At 38.3% G+C, this 21,811-nt stretch overlaps 1 protein-coding gene across 1 annotated transcript in view; it reads right to left on the bottom strand.

Moving 5' to 3' along the window:
- The window catches only part of ADAMTSL3 (ADAMTS like 3), a 563,622-nt gene that overhangs the window by 59,390 nt on the left and 482,421 nt on the right, over positions 1-21,811 (bottom strand). Inside the window, exons 21-22 of the mRNA XM_036737163.1 lie at positions 20,088-21,156; positions 2,347-2,474 (exon numbers count right to left, since the gene is read on the bottom strand). Of these exons, the coding sequence (XP_036593058.1) occupies positions 2,347-2,474; positions 20,088-21,156 (1,197 nt within the window). The remainder of the gene's footprint in view (positions 1-2,346; positions 2,475-20,087; positions 21,157-21,811) is intronic.

Here is a 21,811-nt window from a genome sequence, read left to right as displayed (position 1 = left end):
ACTATGTTATCATTTTTCGGGTATGTAGTGAGAATTTTTATTCAGATATAGGTTGGGCCCCATTTTGAACTCTGGGATTCTGTTCAGGTATATACGGTTTGGACTAGATGGCCTCATGTTCTTTTCTACTTCTAGGGTTTTATAATTCTGTGGGCCCAAAAAGGAAAGAAGCTTTTTTACTCCTGCAGGATACTTTTTTCTTCTTTTTTTTACACATAATTTTTACTTTATTTTTTCTTGATTACATGTAAACAAACATTTTTAACATTCATTTAAAGTTTTTTTTGTTTCATATGCTCTACTTCCTCCCTCTCCTCCCCTTTCTTGAGAAGGCAATTTGATACAGATTATACATGTCTAGTCATGCAAAACACTTCCATATTAGTCCAAGATACTTTTCTAGAATAAACTGTGACCCCCAAAGTTATTGCCAATAGGAGGAGGTGCCTCAGGAAAGCCCTTATGCTTATTAAAAATAATCTAATGTGAGGCTGTGAAGAATAAAGATGAAATCCAACAGAACTGGTAACATATCAGGGTGGGGAGCTTAGCATCTTAGAACTTCAGCATGGAAAGAAGCCTTTGGGAACACTAGACCAATTACTTCATTATACAGGTGAGGAACCCAGGCCCACAGAGATGATGTGATTTTCTCTAAGTCAAACAATCAGCGGTGGAGCCCAGATGACTACTCAAGACCTCTCATTGCTAACTATGCCAGTCTTCCAGCTCACTGTTACATATTGTCTTATTCCCCCTAGGGGAATGTAAATTCTTTGTGGCTAAAAGGCATGTCTCACATTTCTCTTCCATCCCCTACAGTACTAAGATGAAGGCTGAACGCTTAAAAGGGCATTCAAGGAATATTTAGAACCATGTAATTTTAGAACTGGAAGTGACTCAGAGATCATCGAATCTAAGGTCTTCATTTTACAGATGAAGAAACTGAGACCTGGAGAGATAAAGAGATCTGCCCAAAGTCATAGCGCTCGTTAGCTGCACAGCCAGAACCAGAACCGATGCTCTTGACTCCAAAGATGATGTTTTTTCTCCTTTACCATTTTGCTTCTCAACTTATTGCACTTGGCTGTGACCTTTCCCCAAAGAGCAATTTTGCAAACATTTCCCACCCTCCCACCCACCCTGGAATCCCTACATCTGATTCTCACTTGTGGTTTGGGGAAGCAGTAACAGAAACCACTGCTGGTGCTGGTGGTAATTCCTTTCATCTCTGCATGCTTGAAATAAGAAAGACTTTAACAAAACATTTTTTCTCCTCTGCGATTTCACTAACACAATGAATTCCCGGAGTGGAGACTTCACCCACCAATGTAATTCTCCAGTAATTTATAGTTTTAGAGAGCTGGCTACGGACACTGATGGGTTAAGTGTGTCAAAGATTTACTTTGTATGAGAGGCAGGGTGGAAACTCAGGTCTTACCGACTCCAAAGCCAGGCAACTATGTGATAAAACAATAATGCTTTAGAATATTCCCTTAAAATACTTTTACTTAAAATAAGACAGTTCCCACTCCCCTCCCCTGAGTGTTTTATACGTGCCTGTGAAACAATAACAGCCAGCATTTATATGATGCTTTGACTAAGCGGCACAATGAATAGAGCTCTGGGCCTGCCATCAGAAAGCCCTGAGTTCAAACCTGTCCTCAGACACTTACTAGTTGTGTCACCCTGGGTAAGTCATTTAATTCTCTTTGCTTCAGTTTCCTCGTGTGCAAAATGAGCTGGAGAAGGAAATGGCAAATCACTCCAGTATCTTTGCCAAGAAAAATCCAAATGGAGTCACAAAGAGTTGGACAATCTGACCAACAATAACACCACCACTTTACAAACATTCTCATTTTATCTTTACAATTATTACCCCCACTTTACAGTTGAGGAAATAGGCAGAAAAGTTAAATGACTTGCCTGGTAAATATCTGGGGCTGGATTTGAACTCAGGTCTTTCTGACTCTGGGTCCAGCGTTCTACTCATTTTGCTACCCAGTTGCCTCATATGATTTGATTTATGAAATCATAAAACATCTGCATAGCTATATTAAGTTCAAGCTTCTTTGAAGTGTTCTTAATGAGGCAGATAGTTATATATTATGGTATTAAAAAAAGACAAGTCTTAAAAATATCCCCTTCTCTGGCTTAGTGGGACTTTAAATATGAACTCAGCAATGTAGGAAATAAATATCCATAATTAGGATGAAGGCTGCTTTAGAGACCACCTTTGAGCGCAGCCACGTTAAACAACTCTAATGATTTCATATTTCCATAGGAAGCAAGATATGGAATTAGTTGTAGAGGGAAAAAAATTCCAAATTCTTCACTAGGCATTACCTGCATACAACACTGAGGAAGTTTTTGTTTCTGAATCAAGATGATTAACCACAGTACATCCATATACACCTTGTTCTTCCCTTGTAGGATTCCGAATTTGTACTTTTCTGGTGCCATCCAGTATTATTCTGTAGAACAGTAAGAAACATGGTGTATTCACTCAATAAATATATTTACTAAGGAAAGCCATATATAACACTTAAGAATGTTGGACTATGGAATTTTAACGCTAATAAAAAAGCCTATGACCAGGAATTTTTGAGTCTGTTGCAAGTACCACAAACTGTGGTAAAGGAAATGGTACAATGCGGTGAGAGACAAAGCCCCCCGGGACACTAGTGTGAGAACCACTGCTGGGAGGTGAGGAAGGAGCTTACTCCAGTCCTCCATCTGGTAGCTTAATATTTTAATTAACTTTTGTTTCTAATTAAGCGCTTGTCATCACCCTCTAAATTTGGTACCCTGGAGCAAAGCCCTATTTATTCTGCTTAGGACTCTGAGAAGAGTCCTCGAGGGATTACCTTGTCTATGGTCCCTGCCTGAACCTCCCCTTCCTTTCCTTGTAGTTGTAGGATCACAGGCTTTTTAAAACTCTAAGAGACCTAAGAGATCATCCATCTGCCATTTACCATCTGTGCCCCATGGGCAAATAATTTCACCTTTCTGGGCTTGTTTTCTCACCTGAAAAACAAGGTAATTAGACTAAATGACTTTTAAGGCTCCCTTTCAATTCTCAATCTCTGATCTAGTTCAGTTCTATCATTAATCAAATGGAGTCTCATAAAGGTGAAATTATATTCCCAGGGTCACAGAGGAAGTGAATATCAGAACCAAGCCCGAAATTTGGGTTTGCTGACTCCTAGTCCATGTCCTCCCATTAGCGCATCACAGGACGTCAATCCAATATGGCAGGAGCATTCCTTACTTTCTTTCAGCACTGTGAAAATGCCAGTGGAACACAGGGGCTATCTATTAGCTGTGCTTTACTTTGGCCAAGTCACCAGTCCATCTTTTTAAGTCATATATTTATTTAACATAATTTAACGTTTATTTATTCTATTTCTCCTTCTTTGCTCCTTCTTTGTATGGGGTTTCAGTCTGCTGATGCTTAATATGTGCATTTCCATTACCCTTTGGGTAATCCTCAACTTAAATTCTTCATCGATTATAGTCTTCCATAACTTGTAGCCATACAACAATACCAGAAGATCACTAATATTTAAAAGGTGGTTCTTTATTTCTGGGAGGAGTTTTTGGTCAAGAGAAGAGTTTTGAAATTTCCCAAAGATAATCCGCCTACTCTCCCGTTCCTGTTAAATTTTGGGCTCAACATGCTGTCAACATGCAATGTCTGAACAAGATATATGTGTACCTTTCACTACATCTAGGTTTTCTGGTGCAATTGCATATCAGCCTCAAAGACAAACATTTTTTATCAACTTGATTTATTCTACATGGATAGTTTGGCCAAACTCATCTGAGTAATTATGGACCTCATTTAGGGGCTACACAGTTCCAATGTTCCTTAATTCGATTAATTCAACACCATATATGAAATATCTTAAGAATCTCACTATCTTTGGGGAATTTCTCCCTGACATGGACTCTGTAGAGTTTTTTTAATGAGTAGCAAACACTTTTGGCTATTATGTTTTTCTCTTAAATGATTCAGTTGATGTTTATGATCAAAAGGTATTCAAAGTAGGGTATCTGTGTTGTTATGATGAACTTCCATCTTCAACAAGATCGAGGACCAGATATTTTTTCTTATTCCTAAACCTCTCAAACAGAATAGGAATTATATACAAGTGCTAAAACAATTTTAGCTCTCTCCACAATCTAGGACACCAAGAACCCCCTAACTCTGATGAATTAACAACAGAGAAAGCTAATCCTTAACGCTTAACATGTTCACTCAGCATCCCATTTCCTACTGCTCATCGGGTTCCTATAGCAGGGCTGCACAAGCTGACCCATGGACTTGCAAATGAACTCATTTTAACTGTGAAAAAACAAAAAGCAGAAGCTTTCTTGGGCTGGGATAGCAGCTCTGTGCTGCAGCAGAGAACAGGAACAATGGGCAATGGGGCAACATTCGTATATGACTGCATGGCACCATGTTAAGTTTGATGGAAAGAGCCCAGTATCCACCTGGGGCCAGGTCTCTCCACTTCCTCCCCTCCCCAAAGTCATTTGGGTCAGAGACCAAGCTAGTGAAATCTGAACTGCCTGATATGGAATGAGACTGAGGTGGCTTTGAGGTCTCCTGCCCACAAAAACTGTTATCAAAGGAGAAAAAAAATGACTGAAATTACCAAAGATCTCAGGAGGAGATTAAATTAAAAATTTTGAACATAAGCAGATAATCTAATAGGGAAGATATTAAAAACAAAAGGAAATAAGGCCTCCACATCAATTTAAAAAGTCCAGATTTCTGAAAATAAATATTTCAAGACAAAGGAAAATGAATCAACATTTGATGAGGTAGAGGACCCTGTGTATTCCCAAGAAATCATGGATATTTTCAAATGGTTTAAAAGAGAAATGAGAATTACAAAGACAGAATTTATGGATCACATAGCAGAAATAATTGGCAGACTAAAAAAAACACCTCAATCCACAGTGGCAAATTTCACCAAAGAAACTAAAGAGAGAATTAAGTTACTGGGAATGCAAACACATAAAAGGGAAGGACAATCTGGAAAAAAGAGAAGCAAATAGTTCTGTTGTCACATTTCTCATGGAATTCTTTATTATTTTAGCATATCATGAGAAACATGTTGGAGGGGAAATTTTAAGGCAGCATTTTGCTCTAATGAATTTTGTAGTTAATAAGCAATAAAACAGTGGTATCTTGTATTGTCTATTTCTTCGATCAGTTGTGATATGTCAATATATAGTCTGCTGTAGAATATCCTTTCAAAAGCCTAAATATTCCCTTCTAATACTTACATCAAGGATGCTCTAAAAACGTGTGCAAATTGTTCTCAAAAATTATGTGATAGAAAACTAGGCATATGGATTCGTAATTGATATTCTCTACATTACCTTTTTTAAAAGAATTTTAATTTTTTTTTCAAAACTTTTGGTATCTTCCTCTTCAGATACCTTGAGAAATTATCCCTCAATATCATGAAGGCTGTCGCCCCCAGAATGCAGCTCCTCCATGCTATATTTGGTTTAGTCTAGTTGCTTTTCCTATCATTGTTTATTGATCTCAAAGCCATTTACATTAGCCCTATGAGCTCATTTGGGATTGTGTTCTTAGAATCTAAATGAGTGATTTCACTTTATGGTAAATAGAATTTGTTGTAAAAATATTTGTACATCTTTTTCACTTTTCATCAGTTTGCTGTCTGCTTTCCAATTTCATCCTTAAATATCCTTGGGATGACTTTAGTTGGAGGGGGTATCTCTTATGAAACTTTCTTTTTTAAAAACAATATTTTATTTTTCTCCAATTCCATACAAAAATAATTTTTAACTTTTAAAAAATTGTGTTCCAAATTTTCTTCCTCCCTCCCCAAACTTTCTTTAAATTGCTTTTCCCCTCCATGATCACTGTCCATAAGCCACACTGTTTCTTACTGAGTCATTAATGTGGGTCTCCGTGGGCCTAATGGGAATTAGGCATCTGAAGTTGCCCTCCTTACCGCACCCCCTCACTTTTCTGCCAAAGCAGGGAATCAGGGATCTTTCTCATAAGAAAGGAGATGGGCAGGGGAAGAGAAACTTACCATCTGTCCTACAACTATGCCCTCTAGATTCTAAGTCACTGACATTTTTATTTGCCAATTAAATTTAAAGAACTCTGGGTGGCCATCTCTCCTCTATAGCTGTACCTTTAGGGACAGCAAACCCTTTCATCTGCCTTGAAGCTTAGCCATCCTATATTGGTTATCTCTCCCACTTAGAATGTGAATTTACTGAACTTGAAGTGAACGCATTGCTTTTCTATCTTTATCGCTTGCATTTAGCACAGTGCTTGGCACATGGTAAATACTTAATCATTTTTTTTTAAAATTCATTTGTTCATTCATTCATTCACTTACCCTACTTCAGGCTGTCATCAACCTCTTGCCTAAACAGTTTAATTCAAATTAAGAAACATTTATTAAGCACTAACCAAGTGCTAGATGCTGGTAATACAAAAACAAAAAATAGTTCAATCTCCCTGCCCTCAAGGAGATTATGTTCTAATGGGAAGATATAATTTTTTTATAGACAGGTAAATAAGAAGGTATTTTAGGTAGGAGAGGGAACAATTGCAATGGGGCAGTAGGGTGGAAATGTTTCCCTAGGAGGGGACGCTGGGTGTTGAAAAATGTTAGGGATTGAAAGAAGTGCCCCAGCATTCTAGGCATGGAGGACACAATTTATCTGGGGGAAAAAGATAGAACTGTCAAGTTAAAAGAATAGATAATAAGTTAATTTGATGACAGCACAGAGGGCATGAAGGATACTAATGAGCAACAATTCTGGAAATGTAGGAGAACCATATTCTGGAGGGCCTTAAATGCCAAGCTGAGGAGTTTCTAGGAAGCCACAGAAGATTTCTGAGTAAGGATATAATTGACTACAGTTTAAGGCTACTAATTTAGTAGTGACAGAGGATGAATTGGAGGAGGGCGTGGCTAGAAGCAAGATTAATTAGAAGATTGTTGCCATAGTCTAGGAGAGAGGTGATAAGGACCTGAACTTGAGTAATGGGTGCAAGGGTGGACAGATGTCGTGGTAGAATCTACAACACTTGGCAGCTGTGATCAGACATGGAGAATGAAGGGGAGAGAGTGGAGTTGAGGGTCATTCTGAAGTTGTAAACCCTGGATGGAATCATCCTTCATCTCAACAATAATCTCTGCCTGTACCCTTGACCACTTCCTCACACTTTCATTAGGTTCTTATTTCATTAATTTCCTTTCTCCAATATACCCAGTTTCTTCCTTCCCACTAGCTCCTTTCCCCTTTGACTACAAAGATGTTTAAGTCTCTGCTTTCCTAGCCAACAGCCATAACAACAACACTTCTCTCTGTCCCCTTTACTCTCAGGTTCCTATCCCATTGCTCATGCCTTTAAAAATCAAATGAAGATTAGATGGGGGAGGTGTAGCTATACAAAAAGGGGAGCAGATGATTAACTATCAGTTCCTGAATTACTCTGCCTGTCTCCTGGGTTTCTGTTTCCACAATCTACCCACCCCTTTTGGGATGCCAGCTTGCCTTTCTATGGTTCACTTGGCTCACCCTTAGACACCTTCATTTGGCACCCTCCTAGCATTCCAGCCCCCTGGCCTTCAGAGCCCTGGCTGAATCACTTACGCCACTGTTCTGCTTGTTACTCTCTTGGCACTTTTCTACCATGTTTGTTTGTCATGGACCAACCCCAGTGAGTCTCTGGGACTCTTGACCTTGCCCCAGACTTGATCCTCCCTAGAAAATGTCCCAAATCTCACCTTCCTTTCACTGCTGAAATGCTAAAAGTATTAGTTTACTTATATCTCAGCCTTGCGCACTCTGGCTTTTACTTTCACCAACTTACTGGAATTGCTTTTTCTAAGGTCACCAGTGACCTTCTGGCTGTCAAATCTATTAACCTTTTCTCCATTATCTTTCTCAATAATCTGTTCCATTTGATACTCAATTAGCCCTTGCTTCTTGAAATTTCTCTCCTTCCCTATTTCCCTAACACCATCCTCTAAATTGTTCTTTTCCTCTGACAGATCTATCTGTGAAAACTACATTGGTTCTTCTTCTCCTACCCTTTAAACACAGGCATTCTCTAAGGTTCTGTCCTTTGCCCTTTTTTCTCTTAAGATTATTCTCCTCTTTGGTAAAATTTGAAATAAAAGATAAAATACATCTTCTAAATGTACTTTTTCAGACCACACTCACTTCCCAATATCACTCCCATACTTTTCCTTATAAAACAAAACAACAACAAAATTAAACAAGCTAAAATGGTTACAAAAACTGTGTGATACAGTCACCACGAGTAACAAGAATAACTAACATTCCGCAACTATAGTTCATTCCTTTTCTAAAGACTGGAAAGATGTATTTTCCAACAGCACTTCTCCAGACTCAACATTGATCATTGTTACATCATTTATAACAGTGGTATCAAACTCAAACAGAAACAGATCTTGCCAGGCTGCATACTGACTTAGAAAACCACAAATTCACACTACCTACGTTTTACTGTAATTTTGTATATTTTGTTAAACATTGCCCAGTTACATTTTAATCTGGTTCTGAAACACTTGGGAGTGTTGTGGTGTGTAGTTTGACACCTCTGATTTACATCACTACAGTTGTGTTTATTTTCCTCCTGGTTCTAATTTGTTTAATCTGTATCAGTTTCATATATCTTCCTGTGTTTCTATGAATTTCTCATATTCGCATTCCTTACAGTATAAAAAATACCTCATGTCATTAATACGCCACACATTGTTCAGCCATTAGCAATAACAATTGACATTTGTATTATACTTTAAGGTTTTCATATATGTGTGTGTATACACATCAGGCATGCACAACCTGCAGCCCAGAGGCTGCTTGTAGCACACCAAAGGATTTCCTTTACATACAAGGATATTCTCCTCTACATTTTTTCACAGGCTGCCCAAAAACCTTTGGCACACTGCAAGCAGCCAGAAGGCCATAATCGGCTCTCGGGCCACAAGTTGTGCAGGCCTGATATACACGCACATGTGCACACACATAAATTTGATCCTCACAACATCTCTATGAAGTACTTATAGGCACCATCCCCATATTACAGATGAGGAAACTGAGACTCAGAGATGTTGAACAACTTGCCCAGTGTCATATAACTAATCTGTGTCACAGGTAGGATTAGAACACAGTCTCTCCTGATTCCAGGTCCCACATTCTTTCCATGACACAACACCACATTCTCTATGCTTGCCAAAGGCATTTGCCACAATAATGGGACAGATTCAGAACATCATCCAAGTTGAAGAAGGATTCCCTATGATTGGTGAGGTCCTTCAGATGCTCCTATTTATGAACGACACTGCACGGAATGCATCAAGCCCTAGAACATTTTAGAGCTTCCTGGAAGAGATTCATGATCACTCAAAGGACTTTAGCCTAACCATACAAGAAAGGGCAAAAAAAAGATGAAGAATGTCTATTGCCAGATTACCACATGCAACTGGATGGCCAACTTAAGGAACACATCCATTGCTTTTATACTTGAGAAAGATAGCATATAACGACAAGTTGGGCCTAAAGTTGACCAGGAGATGGGGAGAGAGGACAAGATTGCCTTTGGGAAGGTACAAAGCTCCCTTAATGATGTCATATATGTTCCCTTCTTTCCATTCACACAGCTACATCTCTGGTCCAGGCCCTCATCACCTCTTGCCTGGACCATTATAATAGGCTCCAACTAATTACCTCGGAATCTAAATATTGGATGGATTAGAGTAGACAGAGACTCATTTCCTTACCTCTAATCTTTTCCCCTTCTAATTGTCTCATCCATTGAATCACCAAGGTGATTTAACTAAAGCATAGGTCTGACTAAGTGACCCCAGTATTTAATTTGCTCCACTGGTTCCCTAAGATCCTATCCTTCAGGATAAAATATAAATTCCAGCTTGACATTTAAAGCTTTTGTCTTCTTAATACCAATATTCAAACAGTGTTTCTGTCTGGCAGTGAGACATAGGATAAATGGTCTCAGAAGAATCTCATGGAAAGCAATGGAGAGATTCATGGTGGACTTGAGTAGGCTGAAACGTAATCAATAAGGAACCCTGAAGAAAAATAGGAGTAAAAGATGCCAATATACACTGGATTAATTTACAGATTGAATGCAACATGAATAAAAGTACCTCTTATACTCTGGGGATACTCAAGGTTGAAAGGTCAGAAACCTCCGCCCAGGAAGCCATGTTACAATTATGGCCATACACAATACTGTGAGCTAATTAGTAGTGTTGAGATATTCTTTTTGACACTGATGCTTTAGAAGCCATGACTGGGAGAAATTAGCCCCAGGCTATGGTGAAGAAATGAGGGGATGACAAGTTGGCATCGTGGCCAAAATAACTTAGTGAAAAGCAGAAGCATGGGTGAGAAGGGAAGGGAGACCAACAGCAATCAGAGTGAACAGGGGCTAGAATGAGAATAATAGTGGGAACGTAAGAAAAGAAGGATCAAGGTATGGATGTGTCCAGGAACTGAAGCCCTTCAAAGCTGTACATGTGGCTTGATTTAGGGAGTAGGGAGAAAGTGGGTACTTGGACATAGCTGAGATTGATATAACGTAGCCCATCCAGTCCAGTCTGTGATGGACACTCTGGGTTCTAGTGTCCTCCCAGATAATAATACTAGTTTGGGTGGTGAAATGATAAGAGATGTTGATTTCTTCTGGGCAAGTGAATGGCACATTGCTGAGGACCCGATTGGCAAGATTATGGAGAATGTATCGTAGGGAAAACTGGGAGAAAAAGAGTCCAAGTGAACCCAAAGCTTAAGGAGGAAGTTAGAACAAATGGGTCTACAACAGTTTCAATGAATTTCTTTATAAAAATAAATAAAATAACAAAATTTACATGTAAAACTGGCAACAATATCAACTGTTAATTTGAAAAAAGGTAGATCAAAGTATTCTCACATTCCTAGACTTCAAAATATATTATACAGTAATTATTATAAAAAATATTGATAACTAGGTTAAAAAATAGACAAGTGAAATAGAACAGATATACCAGAAATAGAACCAAATATATACAAAAGAAGGTTGTTTGATAAACTTATAAAAAATGAATCATTGGGAAAGGATTCATTATAATATAAAATATTGTTTGGAGAAGCTGTAAGATGATATGCCAAAAATAAATGTAGGCCCTCATATTACATTAATGTATCATAATAAATTCTATCTGGATCATAGAATCAAATGTAAAAGTTGAAATATAAAAAGTCAGAAGAAAATGGTATACATTCCTTTTAATTATAGAGGGAAGATCTGTTGTCTCTTAATCAAACAGGAGAAAATTATGAGCGTAAGGCAGATGAATTTGATCATATAAAATATAGTTCTGCATAATAAAAATGATTCAAGATAAAAAGAAAATTGACAAATTAGAAAAAATATTTGTGGTCAACATATGCAAACCTAACATCTAATATTTAAAATCAAATAAAAAATAAAGGGAGAAGAATACTTGCTATTCATTGGATAAATGGCCAAAGGATATTAACAGACAATTTACAAAAGAAGATATTCATGTTGTAAAGAATTACTTTAAAATATTTTAAATAATCAGAATAATAAAGATGTAAATCAAAAAAAGTTGAGGTACCATTTTATACTTATCAAACAGGTACTAAAAGTAAATGTGATAAAATTTTGAGCTACTGAAGTTGTGGAGAAACAAGTTTGCTCATACATTCTTGGTGGAACTGAAAGTTGGTAGGACCTTTTTGGAGGGCAACTCAGAAATATGCAACAAGAATAACACATATAAACAAATCTTCTGTCCCCCAAATCCCCTTATTAGGAATAAACAGAGGGTCATAAAAATCAAAGCTATTTGTTAAAAGCCATGTATAGCAGCATTATTTGTGATTGCAAAGAAATGGAAATACTCAACTGTTGGTAAGAAAAAATGATATAGTGGAAAGAACATTGAATGAGTCAGAGGACATGTATTTGAATTCTGCTTCTATTACTTCACTACCCTGGATAAGTGCCACTTATCTTCTCTGGGCCTCAGTTACTCATCTGTCAAAGGAGGGAATTATACTAAGGAGTTTAGAAGGTTTTTTTCCATATCTAAGTCTGTAAATGATTTATATAATAGAATATAATACTGTTATTAAAATGACAAATATCGAGAATGTAGGGGAAATTTTAAAAATGTAATATATTGACAACTAAGTAGTGTAAAAATGGGTAGCCAGATGGCATAGTGGATAGAGTGCTGGGTCTGGAGTCAGGAAGACTCATCTTCCCGAGTTCAAATCTAGCCTCAAATCTAGCTGTGGGACTCTGGGTAAGTCACTTCACCCTGTTTGCCTCAGTTTCCTCTTCCATAAAATGAGCTTGAGAAGGAAATGGCAAACCACTCCAGTATCTTTGCCAAGATAACCCCAAATGGGGTCATGAAGAGTCAGTATGACTGAAATAACCAAACAACAAAACTAGAAAATGAGAAAAGAACTAAAAGATTATATAGATGCTAGGAAAAAGAGAAATCTATACACAAATACAGAGGTGAATATATAAAAAGAAGAAAGGAAAATAGAGGAAACATCAAACTTACAATTTGTATACTGAAATGAATTTTTGAAATGTCAATAAGTTGTGAATGTATGTTTAGTTATTTTTGTTTGTGTTTTAAAATTAAATGCACAAAAATTATATTAATGAAATTATATCATATGATGTGACAATTAAAGGTTGACCAAAGGAGCTTTAAGGTAATCACTGTGTATTGAATTCAAGCACCTTGTGTAGCATTTGGCCCCTTAGTAAATGTTTACTGGTCGATTGTTAAGTACAATTCTTTTTTTTTTCTATCTTTTGCTTATTTCAATGTTTTCCCTTTCTAATATCTAACCTAACAGCTCACATTTATATTGCACCTAAAGTGCGGCAAGAGAATTGGGGGCTCAGACTTCTTGCTGCCACCAGGAGAAGAGAAAACCTGTGATAATGAAACAGACTCTGGCTCATTCTTGCCATTACCATGAGAAGAGGTAACTGTCCAGTCGCAATTTTGAGCTTCCAGACGTTGTTCCTGGATGCTTGAAGGTCACCAAATCTACAGAATCAAAGCTGGGAAAGAAGCTACAGATCCTGCTTTGACTAGCCTGGCAGGTGGCCCTATCTTCCCCCTTCTGTTACTTGTTTCTGGACATGTACATTCTTATCTTCCCCTCCTGATTTCTGTAAAATTCCATCTTACTGTGTCGTATACATATTCCCATTCTACATAAAGTTGCTGGAGCTGATGCTCTGGGCTCTCTGACTTTTTATTATTACATATACAAGATGAGCTCCAAGCATAATAAAACTCTGCAGATAACTATCTCTGAATCATTGATTTGGTGACCGATAGCGTTACTTAATCGATGAACCATTAGACAACTTTTACCACAGAAGTATAAGTATTAATATTCCCATTTTACAGACAAAGAAACTGAGGCTCTGATAAGCTACTTACCCAGTGCTACACAGCAAATAAATGTCTGAAAAGGGATATGAATTCCAATCTTTTGACTCCACGTTTAGTGGTATGTCCAATATATCATATTATCTCTCATCTTCTCCTGGACCCAATTTATTCTGGGGTGTCTAGGCTTCCTTCTTCTACAGTAAATTTTTGGTTTTTTGTTTGCTTTTCAACCAGAGTCCTAGACCATCCCTTTCAGTCTTCAATTTCTCTCTGACATGCTATAGGTATGCTTTCCTTTGTACTCACACCCTACAGGTTGAACTGCAAATTGGTAAACTGACCTTTGACCTATTCTTCATTCTTGCTCTCTGACTTAATCCTGCTAAGCCCAGCTGACTAGGGACTCTACCTCGACCTCAGACCCTTGTCAAGTACCTCAGTGATTTGGTCCTGAGCTTCCTCCCTCCCTTTGGCTAGATTCTAGGTGCCTCTATATCTTCATGTGGTTTCTCTCTCTCTTATCTCTCCCTCCCTTCCTCATACCCAACATGCAACTTTGGCCACGGCTGAGGGTAACCAGCTGATGACCATCTCTAAACAAGGCCTCTGCTGCCCGGCTACTGCCACCATTTTAAAACCTATCAACTCCTGCCCTCCCATTTACTGCACGTTAATCTTATCTATCTAAAAAATTCAATCGGTTATTACAATACATCAGATACATTCCCATGATCCTGGACAGTAGACAGAATTTATGGCATAACAGGCTGCTGTTTCTCCCTCACTCCTAGTACTCCAAAAATGGAATAATGTCAAGAATCTCTCTGAAGTACAAATGATAATTGCTCAATCTTTAAAAATCAGGCTTGACAATTACTCTAGTTCTAAGAGATGTAGAATTACATTAGATGTTTTCTTAGCAAATCTGAGTTTCTAGCAGAAAGTCATTTCAATGTTTTTTTCCCAGTGGTTATGTAATTTCTCCCTGGGCACAACTAGATTTCTTGTTTCATCATTTATATTAAAGCAAGCCCATCCTTTCAAAATAAAAGGTTGAGGTTGTATCAGCGTGGAGTGAGAAAAGGAAGAAGAAAGAAGAGTCCTGGGTTTTAGTTGAAGTTTTTGCTCAACACTGCAGCCATCTCACTGGCCAGACAAAAATACCTAAAACACCTCTCTAGTCCGGACTCTTAACCAGTTCTCTCCTGCACTATTTCAAAGGCTTCCTAATTGGTCTGACTGCTTTTAATCTCTCCTACCTCAGATCCACCCCCTACGTAGCTGCAGAACTGATACTCTTAAGACACAGATCTGAACATGTCCTTTTCCCACTCAAAATTTTTCTGTGGCTCTCCGTTGCCTGTGGGACAACTCCTCAGTCTGGCATTTAAAGTTTCCCAGGACACAGTTTCCACCATATTTTTCAAAATCCTATCTCCTATCACTCTCCTTTCTGCATTCTCTGTTCCAGTCAAACAGATTCACTGGCCATTTTCTGTCTATGAATCTATGTTCCTCTTTTGTGTCTTCATACTAGTGGTATCCTATGTCTGGAATGCACTCCCTCCTCACTCTTTCCCCTAAAGCTCAAGCAACACCTTCTACACAAGGCTTTTCCTGAGAGAATATTAGCATTCTCTTGCTCTTGAAATGACTTTGTATATTTCGAATTTACTTATTTGTGTATACATTACATCTTCCAAGAAAATGTAGGCAGAGGGCCTACTTGAGGGCAGGGACCCTGGTTGAGGGCAAAAATCGTTTTGTTTTTTTTTTTTAAAGTTCTGATGCCTTGCACATAGTAGGAGTTTTAATGCTTATTGCATTCAATTGAACTGAAATCAAGCATGTACATTAATTTTATTGAATGAAAATTTAGGGCATGTACACTGGCTGTCTGGTTACAAAAGTCTTGATCCTCAAAGGAGCTTATGATCAATACATGTGACAAACAAAATGAAAAAATAGCTAATTAGAGCAATTTTTGATAGCTGGTGCTTTATGAACTGTAAAATTCAATAGAAATGTGAATTACTGTTTTTATCATAGAGCAGGGTACCTGATAATCCAGATTTTCTTGTAAAATAGCAATAAATATATTCTGAGTGAGGTGCTCAATACATGAACATTAGTGTATGAATTTTATGTTATATATTTAGACTTTTTCATTGTTTAATTACTGATTCTTGATTTTATTCTAAATAATTGCATTTGTAAGACGAATCTATTTCAGATAAGTGAGGCATTATTACAACCTTTTTCTAGCTCACTCTCTCTAGCTTCCTGGATTATAAGAGGGAAAATGTCAGTTGCAAGACCCCTGAACTTGGGAAATCGGAAACCGGCCAGATCTGGCTCTGGCTTTCCTAGCAACTAAACTAACTAGCTGTGTGACCTTTGGCAGGTCACGTAATATATCTGTACCTTAGTGTCCTCTCCTGTAAATGAGGAGATTGGATTAGATAATGACCAACACTTCTCTCAGTTTCAAAATTAAATAATTTCTAATTTATTTGACCTGAAAGATTTAAGTAATTCAGAAAAAGCAGATCTAAAGATAAAAACTGAGATTATAATCATGGAAAACTACAGTTAATGGCAAATTAAGTATGTTCTACGTGATACCAATAACTGGCAGTAGTAAGAGAGACTTCAAAATCATTCTAAATTCTTGTAAGGATGTTATTTAAAACACTTTGATAGCCACACAGAATGACCTTATTTTTTGGCAAGGGTGCTAATCACTGAAGTATGTAGAGTCACATCCAAATAAGCCATTATAATCTCAGAAACTCTCCTTCAAAATTCAAGGCCAAATCATAATTCCTCGAGACTCCAGCCTGGGAAGTTAACTTTAATTCAATCCTGGTGGTTTCCTAGGGCCAGCAAATCAAATCCTATTAGCAAGTATTTGTTGAGTGCCTGTTAGCCAGGTGGTAAGTCACTTTACGTCTCAGGGCCTCAGTTTCCCCATTAATGAAATGAGAAACTGGATGTAGAAGGTCCTTTCTGTCTCTACAATTCCAATCCTTTATTTGAAGCACCATATTTTCTTAATACATGTCTAGCATGAGGAAATCAAAAGATGGGAAAAACATTTTTTCATATTTCCTGTTCAATTAAATTCAATTCCACAAATATTTATTAGCCATCTACTATATCCCAGGTACTATGCTAGGTGCTGGCCATACAAAGGCAAAAACAAGACAATCCTTCCCCTCAAGGAGCTTAAATTCTACTGCAGGGGTTCATTATGTACAGAAAAAATACATATAAGACAAATGTGAAATCAGTACAAAGTGATTTAAGGCAGGAGACAGGTGTAGAATCAGGAAAGAACCCTCACATGAGCTGAGAGCTGAGGATTTTAAGAGGCCCAGGTGAGGAAAAGGAGGATTCCAGGTGTAAAGTACCATTCATTAACATATTTGCCATTTTACCTGGAATAGCCTGGTGCTGAGTTGTCTGCTCAGGGCTCTACATGAAACATACTTCTCAGTGGGATGCGCGCAGGATGGAGTGAGTGAACCAGCCTAGAGAGGGAGCAGGTGTTTGCCTGTGAGAAGTGAGGCCCTACCGTGTGTCAAAACCCCACACATCTGTTACATGTGCATGAAGGACAGCCAAGGCAAGGGGTGGGGAACAGAATGAAGAACCACACAGAACCATTTTGGCTGGAACAGAGCTTGGGAGAGGGAATAATGTGTAATTAGCTTGAAAAGCTAGGCTGGAGTCAGATTGTGAAAGACTTTTAATGTCAGTCTGAGTATCCTAGAGGCAAGAGGGAGACAATGAAGTTTCCAGGTCAGGGGTCGGATGCGCTCAGACGTGGGCATTAGGAAAATCAATTCGGCAGCTGTGAAGAAGGTGGATCAAGGAGCTGGATTTTAGGAGAGGACCTCAACAGTGAGTGGAGGTGATGAGCCCCAAACAAGGGTGACTGCGGAGTAACTGGGGAGATGGGGACAGATGGGAGAGCTATTATGGAGGTTGAAATAAAAAGATTTTGTGACTGACCAGATGTGGAGCTGCGTAAGGTGACTGAGTAAAGAGTTGAGAAAACCTCCAGGTTTATGAAACTGAGTTACAGAAAGATGGTAGAGTGCTCAACAGAAATAGTGAAATTGAGAGAACAGCTGGGTTTATGGTGAAAGACAACGAGTTTAGTTTCAGATGTGCTTGAGTTTAAAATACCTGTGGCATATCTAATTGAAGATAACCATTTAAAATGCAGCTAATGGAGAGTTGGGGGCTGTGGAAGAGAGAGAGACAGAGAGACACAGAGAGACAAGGAGGGAGAAGAAGGAGGAGGAGGAGGAGAAAGAAAAAAGAAGAGAAAGTGACAGAGACAGAAACACAGAGACAGTAAGAGATAGATGGAGGTACAAAAATATCGACTAGAATAGAGTCCTGGGGTATGTACACAGAGGGGGTGAGACAAGGATAATGACTGAGCAAAGGAGACTAAGAAAAGTTAGCCAGAAAGGCAGAAAACCATGACTGTGCAGTATCATGAAAATTCAGGAGGTGTTTACAGCAGCAAATGCTACATAGAGGAATGAGAAAAGGCCACTGGGTTAGCAGTAAACAGAACATTGGTGACATTAAAGAGAAAATTTAATCTGAGTGGTAGGAACACAAGCCAGACTTCAAAGGGTTGAGAAGTGAGTGGAAGGTAAGAAAATGGAGTTGAGACAGCTTTTTTTTTTTTAGAAGTTTGGCTATGGGAGGAGAGATATAAGAGGATAGCTTGAGGGGATGGCAAGGGACTAATATATTCCTTTCTTTTAATTCCTAAAAAATAATCATTGTTATTTTTCTTTCCATGTGAAACATTCTGAGAATAATTTATGCTAAGTATGTAGTTTATAATCTTTTATTCACAAATGGCAAGAGCTAGAGACATTAAAGAATATAAAAAATTTCACAAACCTTTAGGGTTTTTTTACGCTGAATAATTGGGCATAGTAAGAGAAAGCTCTAAATTACTTTCTGCATTGTCATTGGAAGAGATCATGAGAACACGGTAACAATAACAGTACCATACATTTAAGGAGGATTTTGAAATGCTGATAAGCACTTTCATACTTATCACTGATTCAAAGATAAAGGGAAAAATCACTTAGTATTTTTTAAAAAAAGGCAACTAAGTGACCAAATGGGCAATTATTTTGTTAATTTTATTAGATGTTACATGTTACATTTATCGTTCATATGCAATTAATTAATCAATAAATATGCATTAAATGTCTAATGTGTGCATGACCCCCAAGGAACTTGGGATCTATTGAAATATAAGACACAAATACTAATACTATAAGGAAAAGGTGTTTATGGGTGAATGGTACTAACTTATAACACACATACAGTTTCCACAGGGCTAAGCTTCTTGGGAGTTCGGAAGCCTCCTCCTCAAGAATTTCCCAGAGGGATACAGTTCCCCTAAGATTAGGAGAGTGCCTGGAACTCTTGATTTCCAACTTCCACTAATCTCCCCTTAGGCTATCAAGACTCACATTCATTGGTCTGATAAGGGACTTTGAAGATGCTGCTAGAATAGGGATATCTTTGCTATATGTTTGGGTCTAGTTTTTTTTCATGTTTGAAAATGTATCATAGAACTAATGGCTTATAGTTGCAAACTGTTCTCATTTTTGAAAATTGAGACATTTCTCCAAGTTTGGATCTAATTCTCATCTTAGTAAGACAGCCTTAAAGGGGCTAATATCACCTACTGAATCATAATTTATCTCTTAAAACAAAGGCACAAAACTAGAGACGGTGACCATTTCATAAGGGCTTTCGAATCTAGGCTCTAAAAGTAGAAGGATTTAACCTGTTGAAGCTCCATTTTTATATGGTGCCACACCAATGAGGGCACTTGATTAACACTCTACTCTATGCCCTGAGTAATGAAGACAGAATGGCAGAGCAGGTAGAGTGTTGGGCTTGGAGTCAGAAAGATCTGGATTCAAATTCTATCTCTGACATCTACTAGCTCTCTAACTTGTCTCTAATTCTCAAAGTCTATGAGTACCTCAGGCAACTGCTTCCAAATGATCTACTAAGTCATAAAAGGGTTGCTATCTAACATTGATGGACAAAGTCACAGACCACTGGCATATTTATGTGTGCCTAGAGTACCCACTCCAACCACGTCAACCTGGTAACCCTCCACCCATTCTTCAAGGCCTAGTTCAAAGGCAATTGCTTATATAAAGTCTTTCTCCTACCCCAAAGTGATTTCTTCCACATGATTCTTGTACTTCCTATGTGCACATATCACCCTGGAATTTGTGCTCTATATTTATTGGGGGACATATTTTATCTTGATCCTTGAGAATAGGAACCATGGTTTACCTTTGCATCTTCCCCACTGCTTTGCCCAAAGAACATTTTCCATCCTTGGATCTGACAATATAAAGAACTCATTGATACTGACATATATTAAAAACAGAACTGATAGTACCATCTTTTCCCCTACTGGCAACCTAAACTCAGATGAAGGAATCTGAAAGTGTGTCAAAACTATCTGAAGAGTCATTAGTAGCATGTTACTTAAATTAAGATAGACATTTTACTCACTTTTCTGAAGGCTGTAGTGCTGCTCCATCTTTGGTCCATTCATATTTAGCCTCATTAGTTTTAACAAGGTCACAGAACAAGTTGATGACTTCAGTACTTTGGGTAATAAAAACTGGACTTCCAATCCTCGAATTTATTGTTTTATTCAATGAAATTGGGGGTAATTTGCTTTGTTTCATAAGAGCAAGTCCTTTTTGCTTGATGGTTGGCCTGTTTGGGTTTTTTGAGCTGAAACCTCTAGACACATTTTGAGTTTTCATATTCAATTTTGTGGTGGAAGATTCCACTTGGGCTCCTTTCCATTTCTCCCTTGTAGGTTGTACCTTTGCTAACTCGGCAACCACCTCATAGATCACTTGGGAGGCAATGTCATCATTCACCTCTCCAGTTTCAATAAGCTGACTCATATTCTTTATTAGTTCTTCAAACTGTACAGTGTCCATACTGTAGGATCCTTGTTTGACTGCTGCTTCTAAGCACTTATCCTTGAATTCTAAGGAGTTGGGAGTTTCTGCTGGATTACTGCCATGGTGTACGAGAGCTCTCAAAAGTGGCTGGTCGCTAACTTGACCATCATCCAGGAAGAGTTCATTTTGTTGACTCCATATTTGTCTCATTTTATGCCATGTGGCTCCCAAACTATTGGCTTCATTAGGGTCTATTCTGCCATGTTCAAAGGGGTGATCTCGGAAGGCTGGGGGCTCTATGAGTCGGTTGTCAGTACCAATTAGCTTAAGAACAAATGTTTCGTGCACAGGCCCTGCAATACACCGGTACAATCCAATGTCACTGGCTTCAAGACTATGAATCTTCATTGAACCTGACTTGGTTATGCCAAGCCTTTTGGAGTTCTGCAAACGCTGTCCATCTTTTTCCCACCGGATGAGAGATTTTTGGAACCTTCTTACTGGGCACTTGATGACCACAGATGTTTTGGGAAGTAGATAGGCCCTTCCACCTATTGTGAAATTAATACGTTTTTCTTCTCTTGTCTGAATGTAGACTCTTTGGATGCCAAGGATCTGAGGACCTTGGCCACCATATTTTGGTATAACCTCTGGCTTTATCACTGCAAAAAAACCCCCAAAAACCAATAGAAAAAATTAACAAAACAATTTTTAAAAGCAGAAATATTCTTATCAATTTTTATATATGTATTTAATTTTTTAGTTTACTTTTTTAAAGTACATGGATAAAAACACCGGTGAATCATAAAACCATAGAATCTCAGGGTTTTAAGGAACCTCAGCCTTTCCTCTTTATCCTCCTCAACAGGTGGTCATCTTACATCTGCTTTAAAACAGTGTACGGAATTCACTGCTTCCTAGGGCAGCCTAATTCCACTTTGGGGCAGCTCTAAATGTGGGGAAGATTTTTCTTACATCAGGCCCAAATTCGCTTCCGGCCACTTCCACCCACTATTCCTGGTTCTGTGCCCTGGAGCCAAGCGGAACAAAGCTAATCCATCTCCCACATGACAACCCTGCAAATACACAAAGACAGGTGGCATAACCTCCAGGCTTAGTGTACATCTTTACAGTGTTTGGATACATTTCAAGTCCTATGCACTACTTCAGCAGTAGAAAACCCAAGTCAGAAGACACACTGAACAAACATGCAAGTGATACTGCAAAACACTGGGTGGAGGAGACAGGAAGCTAAATGCCTCTAGGGCTCAGTAGATACGAAATGCTTACAGTGGTTATTTTATGGTTAGGGGAAAC

The sequence above is a fragment of the Trichosurus vulpecula genome, chromosome 8, assembly GCF_011100635.1.
Source record: "Trichosurus vulpecula isolate mTriVul1 chromosome 8, mTriVul1.pri, whole genome shotgun sequence".
Classification (NCBI taxonomy): Eukaryota; Metazoa; Chordata; class Mammalia; order Diprotodontia; family Phalangeridae; genus Trichosurus; species Trichosurus vulpecula.
Note: the sequence above shows the minus strand (reverse complement) of the source record. Positions and strands in the feature narration are given on the sequence as shown.